The following is a 22,717-nucleotide window of genomic DNA, read 5'->3' on the forward strand; positions in this document are numbered from 1 at the left end:
ACCAGGTCTGTGGATTCCCCATCCTGGGAGGGGAGGGAGCTGCTAGGCTGCTGTTTCTGACCGGTCTTTCCTCGGATGCTGCCCCTGCTGCAGCCATGGTTTCTGGTGCCATGCCCAGGGACTTTCCCCATCCACCTATAAAACTTCCTTACTGCCTGTTTTGAGCATCCTCTGCACACTTTGGCTTCCAAACTTCAGATCAGCTAAGATTCTGTTGACTGTTTATTTTGTTTTCCAGAAGATAAGCTAAGTGTCCGAGTTGGGTGCATGGGCAAGTGGGCTAGGTTCCCACGTACTTTGCTACCATCTTCCTCTCTTTCTCTACCATTTAAAAAATCAATTTCTGTTGCCTTTACCCTTGCCCCAATCTTCCTAATTTCATATAACAATTCCTCTAAAAGTCTCTGCTAGTCTCCCTTAATTCAAAATTATATCATTTATATATAAAAATTAATATATAATTTAGTAATATTATATATAAAATTTAATATATAAATATATATTTATATGTATGTAATTCATGTTGCTTTTATCATACTAGTGCCATGGTCAAACATGCTTATACCGCCATATTGCCTACTATGCTAATTATAAGCTTGACATTCATAGTCCTCCATAATATGGACCCACCTTAACCACTTAACCTTTTACTCCCCTATAATCCTATTTTTCTCTTTGAGCCCTTCTCCTTCTCCTTTTTCCTCTCTACATCAAGATTCTTACTTTCTTTCCTTTTATCCAAACCTATTCATCTTTCAAGGCCTTGATCAATTTTCACTGACTGTGACTACTCTGGCCCACACTAATAATCTGTTGTTTTTGCTGCACTCTAATCAGTAACTTCCAGGTTAGCACCAACTGGTATTTCTTATATTTTATGTAGATTCACATATATCAAATCTCTATTTCCATCAGCATATAGGACATAGTGCTTATTAATTAATTGATGAAACTCCTGAAATGGGAATAATGGGAGGTGGGAGGAGAGAAGGAAGGAGACTAGATACTAAGGGAAGAGAAAATTTGGCTAGAACAATGAAGGAGAATTAGTCTAAGTCAATGATTGCAAAATGTGCTCCCTGGACCACCAGCATCTAAATCATTTAGGATGCCTGGTAAAATGCAGATTCCCAAACCCCATTACAGACCTACTGAATCAGACTCTGAAGCCCTGAGATCAGAATTTTAAAGATAATCCAATGACTTTTTTATATGCCAAATCTGAGAGCCACTAGTTTAAGTGAACAAGTCAGATGATAGATGGAGAAAGGAAACAGCTGTTCTTATGTTTAACAATAGAATGAAATAGTTTCACAATAACATGATTTGCTTTGCTTTTATTCTTCCTCTTCAACATATTACTTTGAGCACAGAAGTCTTTTCTTTTATGAAAACAGTATTTCCAGTAGTGCATCACAAATATGGACTCACTAGTACAGAGTATCTTGAAGAATAGAAATTTTGTGACACTCCAAGGAAACATAACTGAGACTGTTAGGCTAGCTTTCAGCCTTACTTTCTGTGGGAAGTAAAACTTAACCAAAACATGCTATAGGCTCCTGGAATTCAAGTTTAGTAGTAAGGAGAAAAAATCAACCTGAAGATCTAGTAGCTTAAGTTTTAATTGGAACCAAGTGATAACTAAAACATGTAGCTGATTTAGCTAAAAACTGGAAGATCTGCCTACTGTCTCATAGTGAATAGGATTTCTGCAGTTGAGTACTACAGAAATGAGACAACAAAATTAAATATGATCTAGGAAAAGAAAAATGCACAAAAGTCGTTGAATTAAAATGAATCGAAACCTTCTGGGAGAAAAGCTATCTGGTAAGCCCCATTAAGTCTATTGTAGATAGCTTTATTTGACAAAGCATCCTGGCATGTGGAACAGGAAAGAAAATAGCTATAAGATGATATGTCAGGGAGTTTCTAGTCTCTAAATGAATAAGATTCTGTGCAGTAGCTAATACGGCTTTTAGCTCAAAAGAGATACAGAAGCAAAACGCAATTATATAATCCTAGTCAGTGCATTCAGTCTGAATCTCCCATACACCACTCTCCTGTCCCAGTATCTCCTCAAACTCAGCAATTTATCAAGTAGATACTCAAACTTATGTTTACATTCATTTCAGGTTAACACTGGATTAACACTGTATACAATACTGCAGGATTCTTAGGTGGAGGCAACCCTACAAATCAAAGATTAATCATCTATAAAACATCCTGATTAAGTATTTAAATAATTTTAAACTTTTTAAAAACTTTTGGTTATAAGTTTATAGTATGTATTTGTAGTAATCAGTTACCTATTCTGAAAATGCTAACTATTCACCGATTACAAAGGGTTTATTCAATGTATATGTAGGTTTATATGTTTAGGGATATAACATATGGCATAAATTGAGGAAATTCAGATGTAACAGCTAATAAATGCCTTAAAAAGTCTGACTCGGTGGTTTCTTTCCTTGAGATTTTCTGTTCATGGAGTAAAGATTCTAGGTCCACTCAAGTGACTATAGAACTGCTGACTTCAACATTCAAGTACTGGAACCAAGAAATTCTGATTTTCATTAAAACCAATCTGGTTTTTGTCTCTCTCTCTCTTTCAGCATGCACGCAGTCACACACACATGCAGATGGTAAAGACAGGATACTACCATATCTCTATGTTTAGCTTAGAGCTCCTAAGATTGTCTGGAGTGGTTTAGCTGAAAACACTAGTCTTTCGGCTGATATTTTAATCTCCCTCAAGATAATCTCCCTCCAAGATAGTTTGTCATGAAATTGAATAGTAGTGTGTTACATTGTTTTTTTATTAAATATTTTTCACTGTTCTATTACAGTTGTCCCAATTTCCGCCCCCTTTGCTCTCCTCTGCCCATCCCACTTTCCACTCCCACAGTTGTTGTCCCCACTCTATTTTCCATGTTCATGGATCATTCATACATATTCTTTGACTAGTCCCTTCCCCTTCTTTCCACACTCATCCCCCTTCTCCTCCCCTCTGGTCACTGCCTGGTATATTATATTGTAAAACAGGTTTGCCTTATGAGTTCAACTAGGGACCCACACCATGGTCTCTGTCTCACAGTGAAATCCTGACTGTAACAGGCAAGAACAAAAGCCTTTACACAGACAAGTCTTTGTAGACTCCTGTTTGGTTCCCAGTAAACTTCCAAGTAACCCTAATGGAAGGCAGCAAATAGGTAAACTCATATATTGTAGATATTTCCTTTTAGTTTATAGATTCTGTTTTATTTTATTCTATTTTATTTTTATGGTTGGGATTTGTGGAGCCTTGGAAGAACAGGTTGGTAGCAAACATAAAGCTTGCATATCCAGTTGAAAGGCCATAACAGTATATTAGTTCAGGGCAAAGGATGAAGATGATGAAAGAGAAGTTCAGAATCAGAATCCTTTAGGAGATTAAGTAAACAAAGCTTGGTGACTGATAACTCACCAAAGGGATGTTCCTGGTAGACCCAACTCAGGTGACCAAGGTGACTGTGCCACTGTGTTTCACAGGACTCCTACTGTATAAAGTCAAACTACCAAGACTGGGAATCACAGGAGCTCTACCCTTTTTATATATCAAGAGTTTATATATATATATACATATATATATATATATATATATATATATATATGTATATATGTATATATGTATATATGTATGTATATGTATGTATATATAAAATACACACAAAGAGACAACCAAAAGGGGAAGACAAGAAAATACCCCAAATGAAAGAACAGGAGAACTCTTCAGAAAGATAGCTAAATGAAGTAGAGGCAGGTGAATTCTCAGATACAGAGTTCAACAAAATGGTTATAAGGTTGCTCAAGAAACTTAGTGAGAACTACAACAGTATGAAAAAGAACATAGAGGGGTCCAAGATGGCAGACAAGTGAGTGGAAGCTACACTAACTTCCTCCTAGGAGTAATCTGGAATTACAATTAAATTGTAGAGAAATCATCCTGAATAACCAACTGAACACTAGCTGGAGAGAAGCCTTATAACTAAGGACAGACAGAAGAGACCACTTCACCACAACAACACTGGGGAGGAGTCTGGAGCAGACACAAAAGGGCTGGCTGGGCTCCCCTGGGTGGCAGCTGGAGTGCTGGAGGGATATTTCAGCAGCTGGAAGATTTGTTCTGAGAAATGTGGGGTATAAACCCCAAGCTGGGCTCCAAGGCTACAACATCAGAGTTAGAAAGGAACACAGATAACATCAACCTGTGAAAAGCAACAGGGTCTCCATCTGCTAAGGATAGATGGCTAGAGACACAGAGAGCTGCTTAAAGAGACAACAGACAATATTTCATTTGTAGTCACCTACCCTAGGTTCTGGCAGAAGGAGGGCAGAGTGGACTAGAGACACATGAGGAGAATCTGGGCTGGTGGCTTTAGGGAGAGAACTGAAGAAACAACCAGGATTGCTGTACTGAGTCATTGCCCATACTTCAGAAGCCATCATCTCAGGCAGAGCACTGCCTTTCAAGTGGCTTCAGCCTAACAATGGCCACACTGGCAGGGATTACTCTGCCTCACGCTGTGGTACTTCAACCAGCTGTAATACAGCTTGATTAGTTTAACAACTGGTGGAAAATACAAAGAAGCAGCCAAAATGTGAAGACAAAGAAACAGACCTCAGCCCTGGCTGGTATAGCTCAGTGGATTGAGCATGGACTTGTGAACCAAAGCGTTGCCAGTTTGATCCCCAGTCAGGGCACATGCCTGGTTTGCAGGCCATGTCTCCAGTAAGGTGTGTGCTACGGGCAACCACACATTGATGTTTCACTCTCCCTCTTTCTCTCTTCTTCCCTCTCTCTCTAAAAAGAAATAAATAAAATCTTTTTTAAAAAGAAAAGAAAAGAAACAGACCCCAAATGAAAGAACAAGAGAAATCTCCAGAAGAGGAAATAGATGAAATGGAGTCAAGCAATTTATCAGATAGAGAGTTTAAAATAATGATTATAAGGATACTCAACACTGTGGAAAAGACATACAAACCATAAATAAGGACCAGTCAGAAATAAAGAATGCAATATCTGAAATAAATAATACACTGGAAAGGATCAGCAGTAGGTTAGATGAAGCAGAGAATCGAATCAGCGATTTGGAAGACAAGGTAGAAAAAAACACCACACCCAGGCAGAGCACCAAAGAGAAAAAATAATTTCAAAATGAGGAGAGCTTAAGAAACATTTTGGACAACATGAAATGTAAACATTCACAGCATGCAAATACCAGAAGGAGAAAAGAGTGAGCAAGGGATCAAGAGTCTACTTGAACAAATAATGACAGATAACTTCCCTAATCTGGTAGAGGAAAAAAATACACAAGTTCAGAAAGCTCAGAAAGTCTCAAATAAGTTGGACATGAAGAGGTCTACACAAAGGAATATCATAATTAAAATGACAAGGCTTAAAGACAAGGAGAGAATCCTAAAAGCCTTAAGAGAGAGGTAGGTTACCTACAAGGGAGCACCGATTAGACTGGTATCTGATTACCCATCAGAAACATTTCAGGCAAGAAGGGAGTGGCGTGCAATATTCAAGGTGAGGAAAAGCAAAGACCTACAACCAAGGCTACTTTACCCAGCAAAGCTATCATTTAAAGTCAGAGGAGAAATATGGAGCTTCTCAGACAAGAAAAAGCTAAATGAGTTTGTTAATATCAAACCAGTACTGCAACAAATGTTAAAGGGAGAAGAAAGAAGAAAGAAGGAGGAGAAAGAGGAGGAGGAGGAAAAGAAGAAGAAAAAGAGGAAGAAGAAGGAGAAGGAGGAGGAGGAGAAAGAATTAGAGAGAGAGAACATAGCTATAAAAAATAGAATGGCAATAAATAAGTACCTATCCAACAATAACCTTAAATGTAAACTGGTTACATGCTCCAATCAAAAGACAAAAGGCAGTTGAATGAATAGGATCACAAAACCCACATATATGCTGTCTACAGGAGACCCACCTCAGAACAAAAGATACACACAGACTAAATGCGAATGGATGGAAAAAGATATTTCATGTGAATGGAAAGAGAAAAATAATGCTGGGGTAGCTATACTTATATCTGACAAAATAAACTTTAAAACAAAGACTATAGAAAGAGACAAAGAAGTACACTATACAATGAAAGAGGGAAGAATCCAACAAGAGGATATAACCCTTGTAAACATTTATGGAGCCAACACAGAAGCACCAACAAAGCAAATCTTGATGGCCATAAAGGCAGAGATCAACAGAAACACAGTCATAGTAGGGGATTTTAACAGCCCACTGACATCAATGGATAGATCTTACAGACAGAAAACCAACGAGGAAACAAGGAAAACCACACTAGATCAGATTAATTTAATTGATATCTTCAGAGCCTTTCACCCCAAAGCAGCAAAATATACATTCTTTTCAAGTGCTCATAACATATTTTCTAGGGTAGACCACATGTTAGGACACAAAACAAGGTGGATAAATTTAAGAATATTGAAATAATTACAAACATCTTCTTGACCATAATGGTATAAAATTAGATATCAAAATCAAGGAAAAGATCTGAAAGACAAGACGCAGAGGCTAAATAACACGTTACTAAACAGTGAGTGGGTTAACAATGAGGTCAAGAAAGAAATCAAAAGTTACCTTGAAACGAATGAAAATGAGAACACAACATCCAAATTCTATGGGACTCTGGGAAAGCTGTTGTTAGAGGGAAATTCACAGCATTACAGGCTCATCTCAAAAAAAGAACAAGAAAAATCTCAAATAAACAATCTAACTTTATACTTAAAGTGACTTGAAAAAGACAAACAAACAAAAGTAAGTAGAAGGAAAGAAATAATAAAAATCAGAGCAGAAATAAATGAAATAGAGCTTAATAAAACAATACAAAGATCAATGAAACCAAGAGCTGGTTCTTTGAAAATATAAATGATATTGAGAAACCTTTAACTAGACAGATCATGAAAAAAGAGAGAGAACCCAAATACATAAAATGAGAAATGAAAAAACAATGGTATATTTACACAATGGAATACTACACAGAAGAAATAAAGAAAGAGCTCCTACCCTTTGTCACAGCATGGATGGAACTGGAGAGCATTATGCTAAATGAAATAGGCCAGGCAGTGAAAGACAAATACCATATGATCTCACCTTTAAGTGGAACCTAATCAACAAAACAAACAAATGAGCAAAATATAACTGAGACATTGAAATAAAGAGCAAACTGACAGTAACCAGAGGGGTGGTAGGAAGGGATAATGGGGGGAAAGGAACATATTTTTCAGGAACACATATAAAGAACACATGGACAAAACCAAAGTGGATAGGATCAAGGAGGGGAAGTGGGGATGGCTGGGGTGGAGGGTGAGTGGTGCAGGGAAAATGGAAACAACTATACTTGAACAACAATAAAAAATGTGGAAAAAAGAGAACAACCTGAGAGTAACCAGAGGGGTGGGGGAGGGAGATAATGGGGAAAGAGGGGAAGGGTCATCAAGGAACATGTATAAAGGGCCCATGGAGAAAGCCAAAGGGGGGTAAGATTGAGGGTGGGAGGGGGGTCACTGGGGCAGGGGAGAGTGGTGAGGGGAACATGAAGACAATTGTACTTGAACAATACAATACAATAAAATTTTTAAAAAGAAATGAAAGATGTTAAGTAACAACTGACACCAAAGAAATACAAAGGATTTTCAGAAAATATTACAATTATATGCCAACAAATTGGACAATTTGGAAGAAATGGATAAATTCCTAGAAATATACAATCTTGTAAAACTGAATCAGGAGGAATTAGAGAACCTGAATAGACACATTACAACTAGTGAAATTGAAGCAGTAATTAACAAACTCCCAAGGTACAAAAGCCCTGGACCTGGTGGCTTCACAAGTGAATTTTATAAAATATTCAAATAAGAACTAACACCTATGCTTCTCGAACTATTCCAAAATATTCAAGAGGAGGGAAGACTTCCAAGCTCATTTTAGTAGGCCAGCATTATCCTACTTCCAAAACTAGATAAAGACACTACAAAGAAAGAAAATTATAGGTCAATATCCCTGATGAACATAGATTCCTGAAGAGAAATACTTATATTTCATGCATATAAATTAATCAAAATATTTTAATGATTTCTATCTCTGGAGACCTTCATTTTAAATTAAATAACCAGTTCCCATGTTTTCCAGAATTTCTTTTGCTATATGTATTACATATGAATTTCAAATTCACCTGTTATTAATTTTGGTGTAGGGTATAAGTGATGTAGGGATATAACTATTTTTCCAAAAGTTTTGCTAGTTACCTATTTATGCATAAGCTCTCTTATGGTTTCTACTATAGAATGTACTATGAATAAATCCAAACCAAATATATAACGATGTTCCCTAAATGCCCAGTGCTCCTAGGAAAAGAAAGTCCAGTTTTAATTAGATACTATGATAGAATATGAGGGCTAAATGGAGACAGACCTGCACAGAAAATCCTGTACAGGGTTGATATTCAGCCAGTTTGTACTTAAATGGACTCACCAATTGTTTTTTGAAAGTTCCAGTCTAATGGGGTAATGCCCATCACTTACTGGGTGTTAACAGTTTTTAAACATTATCCCTGAAAGTAGATGTTATTTAGATAAAACAAAGCAGAATGATCTTACCTGATTCCTCAGTTTCTTTTGTTTCTGTTGTTTCTTCTATTTCATCATCAGACATCTCCATTTCTTCTTCTCTTCTGATTCCCATTAATTCATCATTATGTATGTTGCGAATTTCCTAAAGTTGAAAGGTATAATTTTTAGGTAGGACAGCCTTTAAAATGTTGGAAAAATGAACAGAGTTAAGGATAAGATAAAGAAGGTTTTTTTGACATAAAACAAAATTTCAGAGTACTTTTAAGGAAAAGGAAAAGGGAAATGTTGTGGCTAAAATCATCTCAATAGAACAAAGCAGATTTTGTACACTCTGTCTTGCATAAGGCTTCCTTTCCATACCCAGAGCTCTGGCATTGTTGATTCTCGTATCCTTCCCATATCAGAAAGTACCATTGGCCACGAAAGACCTTTCACCTCTTACTGACATGAATTCCTGGACTTTTCCTTAAGCATTCTGCCATTTTCACCTCCCTATGTATAATCCCTTCATTCCACTGCTTTCCATCCTCTTCCCTCCCCCCTTAGTGTTGTATTCAACAGAACTCCTAATTACACTTTTGCAGGTTTAGAAGTTACAGCAAAAATGAGCAGTCAGGAGTGAGCTTTTATCAGATCACACCCTCTATAGATAATAACTATATTTAAGAATGAAACAAAAAAACTGAACCAAACCAAACCCTTAACTACTGAATGGCAGTGGAGAGTGAACAATAGCAGGCATATTCTGAGGAGGAGCTGACACTTGGAATAAGGGTGTGGGTCTTCCAGTTTTTAAGGGCCTTTTAAGTAGTCTGAAGCAGACCACAGTTAGAACCTCACAGGTTGGCTAAATTTTTAATAGAAGAGCCACAGTCTTTATAACCTAAAGAAATCAAGAAGAGAGTTCAGGGCAACACCACAGCCACTGGAAAGTGAGGAGGGAAATCTCAGAAAAAAAGATAGCCAAAGACAGAGAAATTCAAATTCTGTGTAAAAGATCTGTTCAAATTTTTGCATGACCCATCAACCACAAAAGCACAGTGCAAATTTCAAACAACACAGCTAAGGCTGAAAGAACTGAACTGAAACTTGAACTGCTATCTAAAACAGAGAATTTTCACCTTAACTCTAATGAAGTAAATGTACTATTAAAACAAAGGGAAACAAAGAAAACATCATTTGGAAGAACATAAGAGAATGAAAAGTCTCAAAAGAAAAAATATTCACAATATTCAGGAAAAGCCCCAAATTACTTGACAGACAAAGAACTAGGATGAGATTCATTTTCAAGAGAAGAGGACAATCGACAGAGACCAAACTTGAAATTAACCAGATACAGCATTTGGCAAACAAGGAGTTAAAGCAGCTATTATAATTATCTCAATGAGGCCTGGCTGGTGTAGCTAAGTGGATTGAGCCCGGGCCTGTTACCCACATGATTGCGGTTCAATTCCCAGTCAGGCCACATGCCTGGGTTGCAGGCCAGTTCCCAGCAGGGGACTCACAAGAAGCAACCATACACTGATATTTCTCTCCTCTCCTTTCCTTCCTCTCTAAAGACAGATTTTTAAAAAATCTTTAAAAAAATTATCATCAATGTTATAAAAGAAATATGCTTATACTGAAGGAAATGATAAAAAAATCTTAGCTGAGAATTAGAAAATTAAACAAAAACAAATGAAAATTCTAAACCTGAAAAATACAATATTTGAAGATATTTGAAATAAAAGTAATTGGATGAATCTAACAGTAGAATAAAAATGATGGAATAGATTCCCATTAACGGTGATATCATATGGTATTTGTCTTTCACTGCCTGGCTTATTTCCCTCAGCATAATGCTTTCCAGTTCCATCCATGATGTTGCAAAGGGCAGGAGTTCCTTCTTCCTTTCTGCAGCATAGAATTCCATTGTGTAAATGTACCATAGTTTTTTGATGCAGTCATTTACCGATGGGTATCTAGGTTGCTTCCAACTCTTGGCTATCAGAAATTGTCCTGCTATGAACATCGGGGTGCATAGGTTCTTTTGGATTGGTGTTTCAGGGTTCTTAGGATATACTCCTAGTAGTGGAATTGCTGGGTTAAAAGGCACATTCATTTTTAGTTTTCTTAGAAAATTCCATACGGTTTTCCATAGTGGTTGTACCAGTCTGTAATCCCACCAACAGTGAACTAGGGTCCCCTTTTCCCCACAACCTCTCCAGCACTTGTTGTTTGTTTCTTTGTTTATGATAGCCATTCTGACTGGTGTAAAGTGGTATCTCATTGTGGTTTTAATTTGCATCTCTCTGATAGCTAGCCATATCAAGCATCTTTTCATGTGTCTCTGGATCCTCTGTATGTCCTCCTTGGCGAAGTGTCTGTTCAAGTCCTTTGCCCATTTTTAAATTGGGTTGCTTATCTTCTTTGAGTGGAGTCGATTGAGTTCTTTGTATATTTTGGTGATTAAACCTTTGTCTGAGGTATCAAACAAGCAAGCAAAATATGACCAATGACACTCAAATATGGAACAGGCTGACAGGGTCCAGAGGGGAGAGGGGAGAGAATCATAGGGGAAAAGGGGATGGACTCACATGAACAAGAATAAAGGACACATGGACAATAACTAAGGTGGGGGGCGGAAATGGGAGGAAGGTGGGGAGCACTAGGGGGGCAGGGCTAGGAATATAAGACAGAAAACTGTACTTGAACAAGAATTATATAAAAATAAAAATTTAAAAAATGATGGAATAAAAGGAGAACTTAAAAGAGAACAATATAAATTTATCCAATCTGAAGAACAGAGAGAAACTAACTAGAATGACAGAAATAGGAAAGGTTAAATCATTCAAAATCTTTGAAGAAAAAATAGTTGAAGATTTCTCAAATCTGATGAAAGACATTAATCTATATATTCAAAGAACTCAGTGAATCCTAAGCAGGATATATGTGAAAAAAGTATGTCTAGGAACACCATAGTAAAACTGCTGAAAACTACAGAGAAACTCTGTAACTAAATTTATTGTGATAATCACTTCACAATATATGTAAGTAAAGTCATTATGCTGTACATCCTAACCTTATACACTGCTGTGTATCATTTTTACCATACTAAAACTGAAAAAAGGAGAAATTGTTAAAGTAGCCAGAAAAAACAAAACATTATATTCAAGAGAACAATAATTTGAATACTTTGATTTTTTTCAGAAACAATAAAGGCCAGAAGTCAGGGGGGAAATTTCTTTAAGGTGCAAAAATATATATCTGTTCATTCAGAATCCTATATTCAGAGACAAAAATCTTTCAAGAATGAATGTGAGAGAAATATATTTTCAGAGAAATGTAAATGCATGGATTTGTCACCAAAAGACTTGTACCATAAAAAATGCTGAAGAAAGTGCTGCCAAATGTAAATACTGGTCTTTAGGAAGGGATGAAAACATTAGAAAGGATTAAGACCACACTAGAAAAATTATTTGTTAAAAAGAGTAAACATGAGAACTGTATATATTTTTTTGAAGGAGACTTTTTTTGTTTTTTAGAACTGTATATTTTGGAGCAGCTTGCAATCATTTAGAGGCTACTTGATGCCTGTTAGTGGTTCTCCGCACTGAGCTGTGAATTCCTTGGCAGGTTAGCCCCAGATGGGCCATAACATAGGAAATATCCAAAGCTGTCTGGTGAAAAACACTTTCATTTAGAGGAATTATAAATATTTCAAATACATTTCTTAATAATTAATATCATAATTAATCACTATCTAAACTAATATCCTCCTTTGTTATTCCTTTTATCAGGAAAATTAATGATTTCTAAATTAAGTTTTCACTATAGATAAGTAAAAATACCTTTACAAAAAGTGAGCTATTCAATGTTATTACTGATAGTTAAGAAGTAATAAAAAATAGAAATACTAAATAGCATCTCTCATGTGCTGCAGGGGCATTACTTAAAATAGAAGAAAACAACAAGTTGCTTGAGAAAAATGAACCCTAAAGGGCTATGTCAAGAGAGATTTGCTAAGATTTGAAACTCATTATGCAGAGTAAAATAAATAAATTGCTCATTTCTAAGAATTCATTCTATCTCATGAGTCTGGGTTTTAGTTATCATCAAAGAGCTGTTTCTGGAAAGTTGATTCTAATGAGGTGTGACACTGACAAATTCAAATATTATACAACTTACCACATCAGCACAAGTCATGGTTCTCCTAGATGCCTAACCAGGAAGTGGACTGTCAGAGGGTATAAGCAAAGAAAGACCAACCCTCAATTCACAACATGTTGTTTAATGCTAGGAAAGTTACTGTGTTTTTCAAGAGTAATTTGTGTTTCAGGGCAAAATATTCCAGGGAAATATTCCAGGGCGAAAAGATTTTACTGATAGAGCTAAAATATGCCCTGTATCTGCTCAGCATCCACAAAGCATGCTGTTTGTAGCTGGGCAAGAAAGCATAATCTCTTCTTAAAAGTATAAAAAGTTTAATAACTAAGTGATACAGCTTATCTAGAGGTCTATCACATCTTTTACAAAAAATCCCTAGAGATATAACATATCTACTTACAAATTTTATCCCAATGCCTCAAAATACTTTAGGAACAAGAATTATTGGTTGTTTTAGTTGAGAATGAAATGAGGGTCAGAAAAACTAATAGGGAGCTAGGTCTAAGATATTTAGTCTGGCAGGCAACCTGGTTAGAGTCCTCTTATCACTAGACCATCTTTCTTAGCTAAAAGGAAACTAAGGAGTGTTTCATTACTCTTCTAAAAATATCTAATACTAATAGGTATCTAATATCTAACACATGAATGAGATAGAGAGCAAAGAGAACAGAAGTTAAAGGGTACAATATTACAGTAAACTCATGAGGAGCATTTAGTCAATGACAGTATCTAAGAAAACCAAGTGAGACTTTAATACTTTGACAATCTTATCATAAAAACTCTTATCTAGGATCACTGTTTTCTGTAATCTTCAGTGGTCAAAAGAGCTCTACTTTGGTAAGCAAACCTAACAAACACCTTCAGAGTGAAAGAAAGGCTGAAAGGTGGCAGTTACCTAATGAAGGCACTCCACCTACCCTGGACACAGGTATAGGTAGGAGGAGGACTCTGAGCAACTGAAGTCCAGGGAGCATGAGAAATAACTGCACCTCCCAAATTTGCCTCCATTCCCATTCTGAACAGTGGCTCCCTGACCAGCGTGGCTCAGTTGGTTGGAGCATCGTCCCACAGACTGAATGTTTGTGGGTTTGATTCCCTGTCAGAGCACATACCCAGGTTGCAGGTTTGATCCCAGGTCAACCAATCGCTGTTTCTCTCTCCCTCTCTCTATGAAAAAAGGCCCTCAAATAGGGATTAAAAAAATAAATCCACAATAGTGGCAATTGCATGACAAACATTTTCAAGAAATTTTCATTTGTAAATCTCTATCTGAAATTGAGTGGGGCACATCACAGATAGACTACATCAAAAAAGGTAACATAGCTGCCCTAAAGTTTCTATACTACTATCTTGCCCACAGTAGACCTGTGATATTTTTCATTTAAACAGTGAACTGTTAGTGATTTCTGAAAATGCACTGTAATCGCTTTGAGTCTATTCTAATGTTAACTTTTTTGAAGCTCAAAAATTCACACACTGCTCCACAATGGAGGATAAAACACTTTCAACATAGAATAAAACTGAAACCCTAGACAGAAGAGAATGCATGAAATAATAATCTGTGTACTTGCTGATGTTTTTCATTTATCATAAAGTAAGCAAATCATAAATCAATATTTTATGTAGTCATGTTTCTTATAGAAAGTTGATTATCACAAAAGAAAAATTCCTTGTCAACTGTGTAACGAAATTTTACTTACCCAGACTTTCAACATTATTAGGATACTTGGTAGGGAAAGGGTGAAATACAGGAATAGAAAGGAGCAGAGGATAGGGAGGTAGCTTCTACACTTATGTAGAAATTTGATTCTACAATATCACATAATACAATAAAGTGAAGCACAAACAACAGTTCTTATCAACATCTATTGTATGATACATACTGGATATACAAATTATGTTATCCAAATTGTGTTACATGTGTTTTGACATCTGAAAGCCAATAGCTAGTGTAAGTGTAAATGGGTCCTAAATCAAGGGTATACAGATCTGCAGTCTACAGAGTTTGGAATAGTAGGTCTAGAAATCTGGAAAGTTTTATTAGCAATTACAGTATTTCATTTTATGAGAATGACAGTAATCACCAAGACCCTTTTCTTCTGGCTTAGTGGCATAAATTGCATATTAGGGAGTATGTAAGGGGGCATCTTTTATTTTTTATTATTTTTCTTTTTTTCTATTTATTGTTGTTCAGTTACAGTTGTTCTGCCTTTTTCTCCACTGCTCACTGCTACTCAGACACCTCACTCCCACAGTCAATCTGGTCTCCTGAGTCCTCTATTTGTGCTTCTTTGCTTGCCCTTTATCTTTTTCTCCCCTGTTATCCCATCCCCCACCCCGCCCCTCTGGTCACTGTTAGTTTGTTCTTTATTTTCATGTATCTGATTATATTTTGCTTGCTTGTTTGTTTTGTTGATTATGTTCCACTTATGGGTGAGAACATATGCTATTTGTCTTTCACTGCCTGGCTTATTTCAATTAGCATAATGCTCTCCAGTTCCATTCATGCTGTTGTGAAGGATAGGAGCTCCTTCTTTATTTCTGCTGCATAGTATTCCATTGTGTAAATGTACCAATCATTTATTGATGGGTACTAAGGCTGTTTCCAGCACTTGGCTATTGTACATTGTGCTGCTATGAACATTGGGGTGCATAGGTTCTTTTGAATTGGTAATTCAGGATTCTTAGGGTATATCCCAGCAGCGGGATCACTGGATCAAAAGGCAGTTCTGATTTCTGGCCAAGATGGAGGCATAGGTAGATATGTTTTGCTTCCTTGTACAACCTAAAGAAGGACAACCACCAATTTAAAAACGAAAACCAACTAGAACTGCCAGAAAATTAAACTATATGGAAGTCTGACAACCAAGCAGTTAAAGATGAAACATTCTTCCAGACTGGTAGGAGGGGTGGAGATGGGTAGCTGAGATGGAAAGGACACACAGCAAGGTGGTGACTGGTCGACCAAGCTGTCCCAATTCATGTGTGGATAAACCAGGAGGATCCACTGGGGAGCAAGATAGATTGTGCAATCCAGGGTTTCAGTGTGCAGAAATTAAGCCTCTAAACATCTGGTTGTAAAAACCTGTGGGGGTTGTGGTGGCGGTAGAAACTGCCAATCTTACAGGAGAGTTCACTGGAGGGACCCACAGGGCCCTAGAATGTAAACAAACCAACCCAGGGGTAATGAGCACCAAAAGGGACCAATTTGCTTGTAAGTAGCAGGAGAAGTTACTGAAAGCAGGGCAAGGGCCGAGCAAGTGACATTGTTTCCTCTCTGACCCCTCCCCCCCACAGAGCCACAATGCATTGGAAGTGGTTTGTATCCCACCCCCAAGGATGCATAAGTCTCCACCCCTTAAAACACAACAGGTGTGCTAAGACAAATATGGCCCAAATAAAAGAACAGATCAAAGTTCCAGAAAAAGAACTAAGTGATGAGGAGATACACAATCTATCAGATGCAGAGTTCAAAACACTGGTAATCTGAATGCTCACAGAAATTGTTCAGTGTGGTCACAAAATAAAGGAAGAAGTGAAGGCTATGCAAAGTGAAATAAAGAAATATATTTAGGGAACCAACAGTGAAGGGAAGGAAACTGGGACTCAAATCAATGATTTGTAACAAAAGGGAGAAATAAACATTCAACCAGAATGTAATGAAGACACAAGAATTCAGAAAAATGAAGAAAAGGCTTAGGAACCCCTGGGACAAGTTTAAACTCGCCAACATCCAAATCATAGGGGTACCTGAAGGAGAAGAGGAAGAGCAAGAAATCACAAACTTATTTGAAAAAATAATAAAGGAAAACTTCCCCAATCTGGCAAAGGAAATAGACATGCAAGCCCAGGAAACTCAGAGAGTTTCAAAGAAGTTGGACACAAGGAGGACCACAGCATGACACATCATAATTAAATTATCCAAGATTAAAAATAAAGAGAGAATCTTAAAAGTGCATAATACAATAAAGTGAATACAAAAGAAAAGGAGAGAGTTACCTGCAAAAGAGCTCCCATGAAATGATCAGCTGATTCCTCAAAAACAAAAACCTCCCAAAACTTAGAGGCAGGAAGGGGCTGTAAAGAAGTATGGAAATCATGAAAGGCAAAGACTTGATCCAAGATGACTATCTAAAAGCTATCATTTAGAATGGAAGGGCAGATAAAGTGCTTCTCAGATAAGGTAAAGCTAAAAGAGTTCATCATCACCAAGCCCTTGTTATATGAAATGTTAAAGGGGCTTATGTAAGAAAAATAAGATAAAAAATATGAACAGTAAAGTGAAAACAAACTCACAACTGTCAATAACGGAACCAAAAAAACAAAAACAAAAAGCAAACAGATAGAACAGGAACAGAATCACAGAAATAGAAATCAGATGGAGGGTTATTAGTGGGGAGGGGGAGAGTGGAGGAAAAGGTATAGGGAATAAGAAGCCTAATTGATAGGTAAAATAGAGACAGGGGGAGGTTAAGAATAGGATAGGAAAGGGAGGAACCAAACAACTTATTTGTATGACTCATGGACATGAGCTAAGGGAGGGGAATGCTGAAGGGAGGGAGTACAGGGAAGAGCGGGAAAGGGGGAGAAAAAAATGGGATAACTGTAATAGCAAAATCAATAAAACATACTTAAAAATAAAAGAAAAGCAGTTCCATCTTTAGTTGTTTGAGGAAATCCCATACTGTTTTCCCCAGTGGCTGCACCAGTCTGCAATCCCTCCAACAGTGCACTAGTGTTTCCTTTTCTCCACATCCTCTCCAACAGTTGTTTGTTGATTTGTTTATGATGGCCATTCTGAGAGATGTGAAGTGGTATCTCATTGTGGTTTTAATTTGCATCTCTGATGGCTAGTGGTGTTGAGTAATTTTTCATGTGTCTATGGGTCATCTCTACGTCCTCCTTGGGGAAGTGTCTGTTCATGTCCTTTGCCCATTTTTTAATTGGATTGCTTGTCTTTCTGGCATGGAGTCATGTGAGTTCTTTATATATTTTGGAGATCAAACCCTTGTCTGAGGAATCTTTGGCAAATATGTTTTCCCATAAGGTTAGTTCCCTTTGTATTTTGTTGATGCTTTCTTTAACTGTGCAGACAATTTTTAGTTTGACGTAATCCCATTTGTTTATTCTTTTACTTATGTCCCTTACTGTAGGGGATGTATTGGTGAAAATATTACTACGTGGGATATCTGAAAATTTCCTGCCTATGTTTTCCCCTAGGACTTTTATGGTGTTGTGACTTATATTTGTCTTTTATCCATCTTTAGTTTATTTTTGTGTATGGTGTAAACTGGTGGTGTAGTTTCATTTTTTTTTTTGCATGTACTTGTCCAGATCTCCCAACATCATTTACTGAAGAGGCTATTTTTACTCCATTTTATGTTCCTGCCCCCTTTGTCAAATATTAACTGAGTGTATTGACATGGGTTTATTTATAGGCTTTCTATTCTGTTCCATTGACCTACATGTCTGTTCTTATGCCAGTACCAGACTGTTTTGATTAGAGTGGCCTTGTAGTACAGTTTGATATCAGGCATTGTGATCCCTCCTACTTTGTTTTTCTTTCTCAAAATTGCTGAGGCCATTTGGAGTCCTTTATGGTTCCATATAAATTTTGGAAATATTGTTCTATATCTGTGAAATATGTCATTGGTATTTGCATAGGGATTGCATTAAGTCTATAGACTGCATTGAGTGGTATGGAAATTTTGATAATGTTAATTCTTCTAATTGATGAACAAGGTACATGCTTCCATTTACTTGTGTACTCCTTAATTTATTTCTGTAGAGTTCTGTAGTTTTCTGAGCACAGGTCTTTGACTTCTTTGGTTAAGTTTCTTCTTAAGAATTTTATTTTTCTTGTTGCTCTAGTAAATGAGATCCCCTGTAATTTTTTAAAATGATTTTATTTATTTATTTTTAGAGAGAGAGAGGATGGGAGAGAGAAAGGGAGGGAGAGAAACATCAATGTGTGGTTGCCTTTCATATGGCCCCCCACTGGGGATTTGGATGTGGCATGTGCCCTGACTGGGAATTTAACCAGCAACCCCTTGGTTTGCAGGCTAGCACTCAATCCACTGAGCTACACCAGCAGGGCTTTTCTCTAATTTCTGTTTCTGATATTCCATTGTTGGTGTACAAAAATGCCTTCAATTTCTAAATATTGACTTTATATCCTACCATTTTGCCAAATTCACTTATTTGGTTCAGTAGTTTTATTTGTGGAGTCTATAGGGTTTTCTATGTACACCATCATCTCATCTTCAGTGACAGCTTTTCTTCCTCCTTTCCAATTTGGATATTTTAATTCCTTTTCTTTTCTGATTGCTGTGGCTAGGACTCACAATTCTATGTTGAATAGAAGTGGTGAAAGTGGATATCCTTGTCTTGTTCCTGATCTTAGGGAGAAAGCCTTTAGTTTTTGCCCATTGAGTAGGATGTTCGCTGTAGGTTTCTTGTATATGGCATTTGTTATGTTGAGGTATTCTCCCTCTACTCCCATTTTGCTGAATGTTTTTTTATCATAAATGGGTGCTGTACTTTATCAAATGCTTTACCTGCATCTATTGATATGATCCAGTGATTTTTGTCTTTGCTTTTGTTTATGTGGTGTCTTACACTTATTGATTTGTGAATATTGTACCATCTTTGCATCCCTGGGATGAATCCCACTTGGTCATGTTGTATGATCTTTTTAATGTATTGCTGGATCAGTTTTGCCAGTATTTTGTTGAGGGTTTTAGCATCTATGTTCATCCATGATATTAGCCTCTAGTTTTTTTTTCTTCGCTGTGTCTCTACCTGGTTTTGGAATTAGGATGATACTGGTACACGAAAAGAGTGTGGCAGTCTTCCGTCTTCTTGATTCTTTTTAGAATAGATTGAGAAGGAGAGGAGTTAGTTTTTTAAGCATTTGATAAAATTCACCTGTGAATCCATTCAGTCCAGGTCTTTTGTGTGCTGGGAGTTTTTTTATTGCTCCTGCAATTTCACTACCTGTTATTGGTCTTTTCAGACTTTCTCCTTCCTTTTTATTCAGTTTTGGAAGATTGTATGTTTCTAGAAATTTGTCCATTTTCCCCAGGTTGCCCAATTTATTGACAGAGTCATTCGCAGTAATTTCTTACAATTCTTTGTATTTCTGTGGCATTAGTTGTAGTCTCTCCTTTTCATTTCTGATTTTGTTTATTTGGGTTCTCTCTCTTTTTTATGATGAGTCTGGTCTGTCAATTTTGTTTATCATTTCAAAGAGCCAGTTCTTAGATTTACTGATTGTTTAAATTTTTTTGAGTCTCTATACATTTAATTCTGCTGTGGTCTTGATTATTTCCTTCCTTCTACTCACTCTGGGCTTTGTTTGTTGCTGTTCTTCTAGTTCTTGTAGATGTAGGGTTAGGTTGTATATTTAGATAGGCCTGTATGACTATGAACTTCCCTCTCAGTACTGCCTTCACTGTGTCCCATAGGTTTTGGGTTGTTTTGTGTTCATTTTCATTTGTTTCCAGAAACCTTTTGATTTCTTACTTGTGCTCATTGTTGACCCTTTCATTATTTAGTAACATGTTATTCAGTCTGTATGTATTTGAAATTTTTTGAGTTTTTTTCCTTGAGGTTGCTTTCCAGTTTCAATCCATTGTGATCTGAGCAGATGCTTGATATGATTTCAATTTTCTTGAATTTTTGAGGCTTGTTTTGTGTCCTACCATGTGTTGTTTCTTTGAGAATGTAACATGCACATTTGAAAAAATGTTTATTTTCCTTTTTGGGGGGTGAAAGATTCTGTATATATCAATTAAGTCCATTTGATCTAGAGTGTCATTCAATGCTACAATGTCCTTGTTGATTCTTTGTTGGAAGGTTTATCCATTGTTGACAGTGGGGTGTTAAAATCCCCTACATTAACTATGTTGCTGTTGATATCTTTCTTGACATCCTCCAAAATTTTCCTTATATATTTAGGTGCCCATATGTTGGGTGCATACAAGTTTACAAGATTTATATCCTGTTGTTGGATTATTCCCTTAAGTATTATGTAGGGACCTTATTTGTCTCTTTTTATGGCCATTGATTTTTTTAAAGATTTTATTTATTTCTTTATTTTTAGAGAGAGGGGAAAGGAGGGAGAAAGAGGAGAGAAAAATCAATGTGTGGCTGCTTCTTAAACACCTTCTATTGGAGACCTTGCTGACAACCCAAGCATGTGCCCTGACTGGGAATCGAACTGGTGATCCTGAGGTACACAGGCCCACACTCAATCCACTGAGCTACAACGGCCATGGTTATAGCCTTTGGTTTGATATCTATTCTGTTTGATTCAAGTATTGCTATTCAAGCTTTCTTTTCATGTCCGCTTGCTTAGAATATTTTTTTCTATATCTTCACTTTTAGCCTATGTAGATCTCTTCTTTTGAGGTAGGTCTCTTGTAGACAGTATATATGTGGGTCATGTTTTCTTATCCATTCAACTACCCTATATCTTTTTATTGGAGCATTTCCTACATTTATGTTTAAGGTTATTATTGATAGGTACTTATTCATTGCCATTTATTACATACCTGTGTTTTTCCCTCCCTCTTTCTCTCTCCAGTTTATTATAGTAGTCCCTTTAGCATCTCTTGCAGTGCTGGCTTGTGGAGATGTACAATTTTAGCCTTTTTCTGGGAAGCTCTTTATCTCCCTTTCCATTTTAACTAAGAAAGTTGCTGGATAGAGTAGTCTTGGTTGTAGGTCCTTGCTTTTCATTACTTGGATTATTTTGTGCCAGTCCCTTCTGGCCTACAGTGTTTCTGTTGACAAATCAGCTATGAACCTTATTGGATCTTCCTTGTATACTACCAGGTGTTTCTCTCTTTGTCTTTACATATTGCCATTTTAATTATGATGTGTCTTGGAGTAAGCCTCTTTGGATTTGTCTTTATTGGGATCCTCTGTGCTTCCCAAACGTGTATGGCTTTTCCCCTCACCAAGTTAGGGAAGATTTCTGTCATTATTTTTTCAAACAGGTTTTCTCTCCCTTGCTCCTTTTCTTCTTCTGATATGCCTCTGATATGAATGTTATGTTTCACGTTGTCCTAAAACTCCCTTAAACTATCATCATTCTTTTTGAGTCTTTTGTTTTGCGTTGTTGCTCTATTTTCTCTACCTTGTCTTCCAGCTCCCTGATTCAGTCCTCTGCTTCATCTAGCCTACTTTTGATTCCTTATAGTGAATTCTTCATTTCAGATATCGTATTCTTCATTTCTTCCTGGTTTTTATTCATAGTTTCTATGTCCTTTTTCATGCTGCTATAGTTCCCACAAAATTCCTTGTAGCTCCCATAACATTTCTTAAAGTTCTCACTGACTTCTTCAAGGATCCTTATAATCATTATATTGAATTCTATGTATGATAGATTGCTTGCCTCAATCTCACTTAGCTGTCTTTCTGGGGATTCCTCCTTTCCTTTCAATTGGGGGTTCTTTCTCTGTCTCTCCATTTTAGGTGACTCTCTTTCTTTGTTTCTACATTTCAGATTGCTATTCTTTGACTGCCTGTCTTCATGGGGTGTCTTCTATGGTAGGAGTTCTGTGGGACTCAGTGGTGCAGGCTCTTTAATCTGATTTGGATGCTCTGGGAATGCCACTGATTCGGTTTGTGTGGGCTCTCTTATTGTACTTGGATTTTGATTACTGATGGCTCATTCACTGTTGGGTTTTCCCCTCCAGCTGGCTGACTGGGAGCCACAATCCCTGCCATGTCTTGTATGTGCCCATTGTGAAGTGCCTCTGTACACCTTGGTTCAAAACTTCTTATCAGCTAAGCTTCTATTGATTGTTTAGATTATTTGTCAAACGATCAACCAAGAGTCTCAATTTACATTCTTGACAAAACATACAAATTAGCTTTCCACAGTTTTATGGAGGCTGGAGGAAGGAAGACACAAGATCCCTGTCATGCA

The 22,717-nt window shown here is 37.0% G+C and overlaps 1 protein-coding gene across 7 annotated transcripts in view; it reads right to left on the minus strand.

Moving 5' to 3' along the window:
* The window catches only part of ENOX2 (ecto-NOX disulfide-thiol exchanger 2), a 359,324-nt gene that overhangs the window by 25,035 nt on the left and 311,572 nt on the right, over nt 1-22,717 (minus strand). For all 7 annotated transcript variants that reach the window (XM_037037287.1, XM_037037285.1, XM_037037286.1 and 4 more), the window contains one exon: nt 8,662-8,776. In XM_037037287.1, coding sequence (XP_036893182.1) covers nt 8,662-8,776 — 115 coding nt within the window. The remainder of the gene's footprint in view (nt 1-8,661; nt 8,777-22,717) is intronic.

The sequence above is a fragment of the Sturnira hondurensis genome, unplaced genomic scaffold, assembly GCF_014824575.4.
Source record: "Sturnira hondurensis isolate 20B ecotype Veracruz unplaced genomic scaffold, ASM1482457v3 Scaffold0022910, whole genome shotgun sequence".
In the NCBI taxonomy this organism is placed as follows: Eukaryota; Metazoa; Chordata; class Mammalia; order Chiroptera; family Phyllostomidae; genus Sturnira; species Sturnira hondurensis.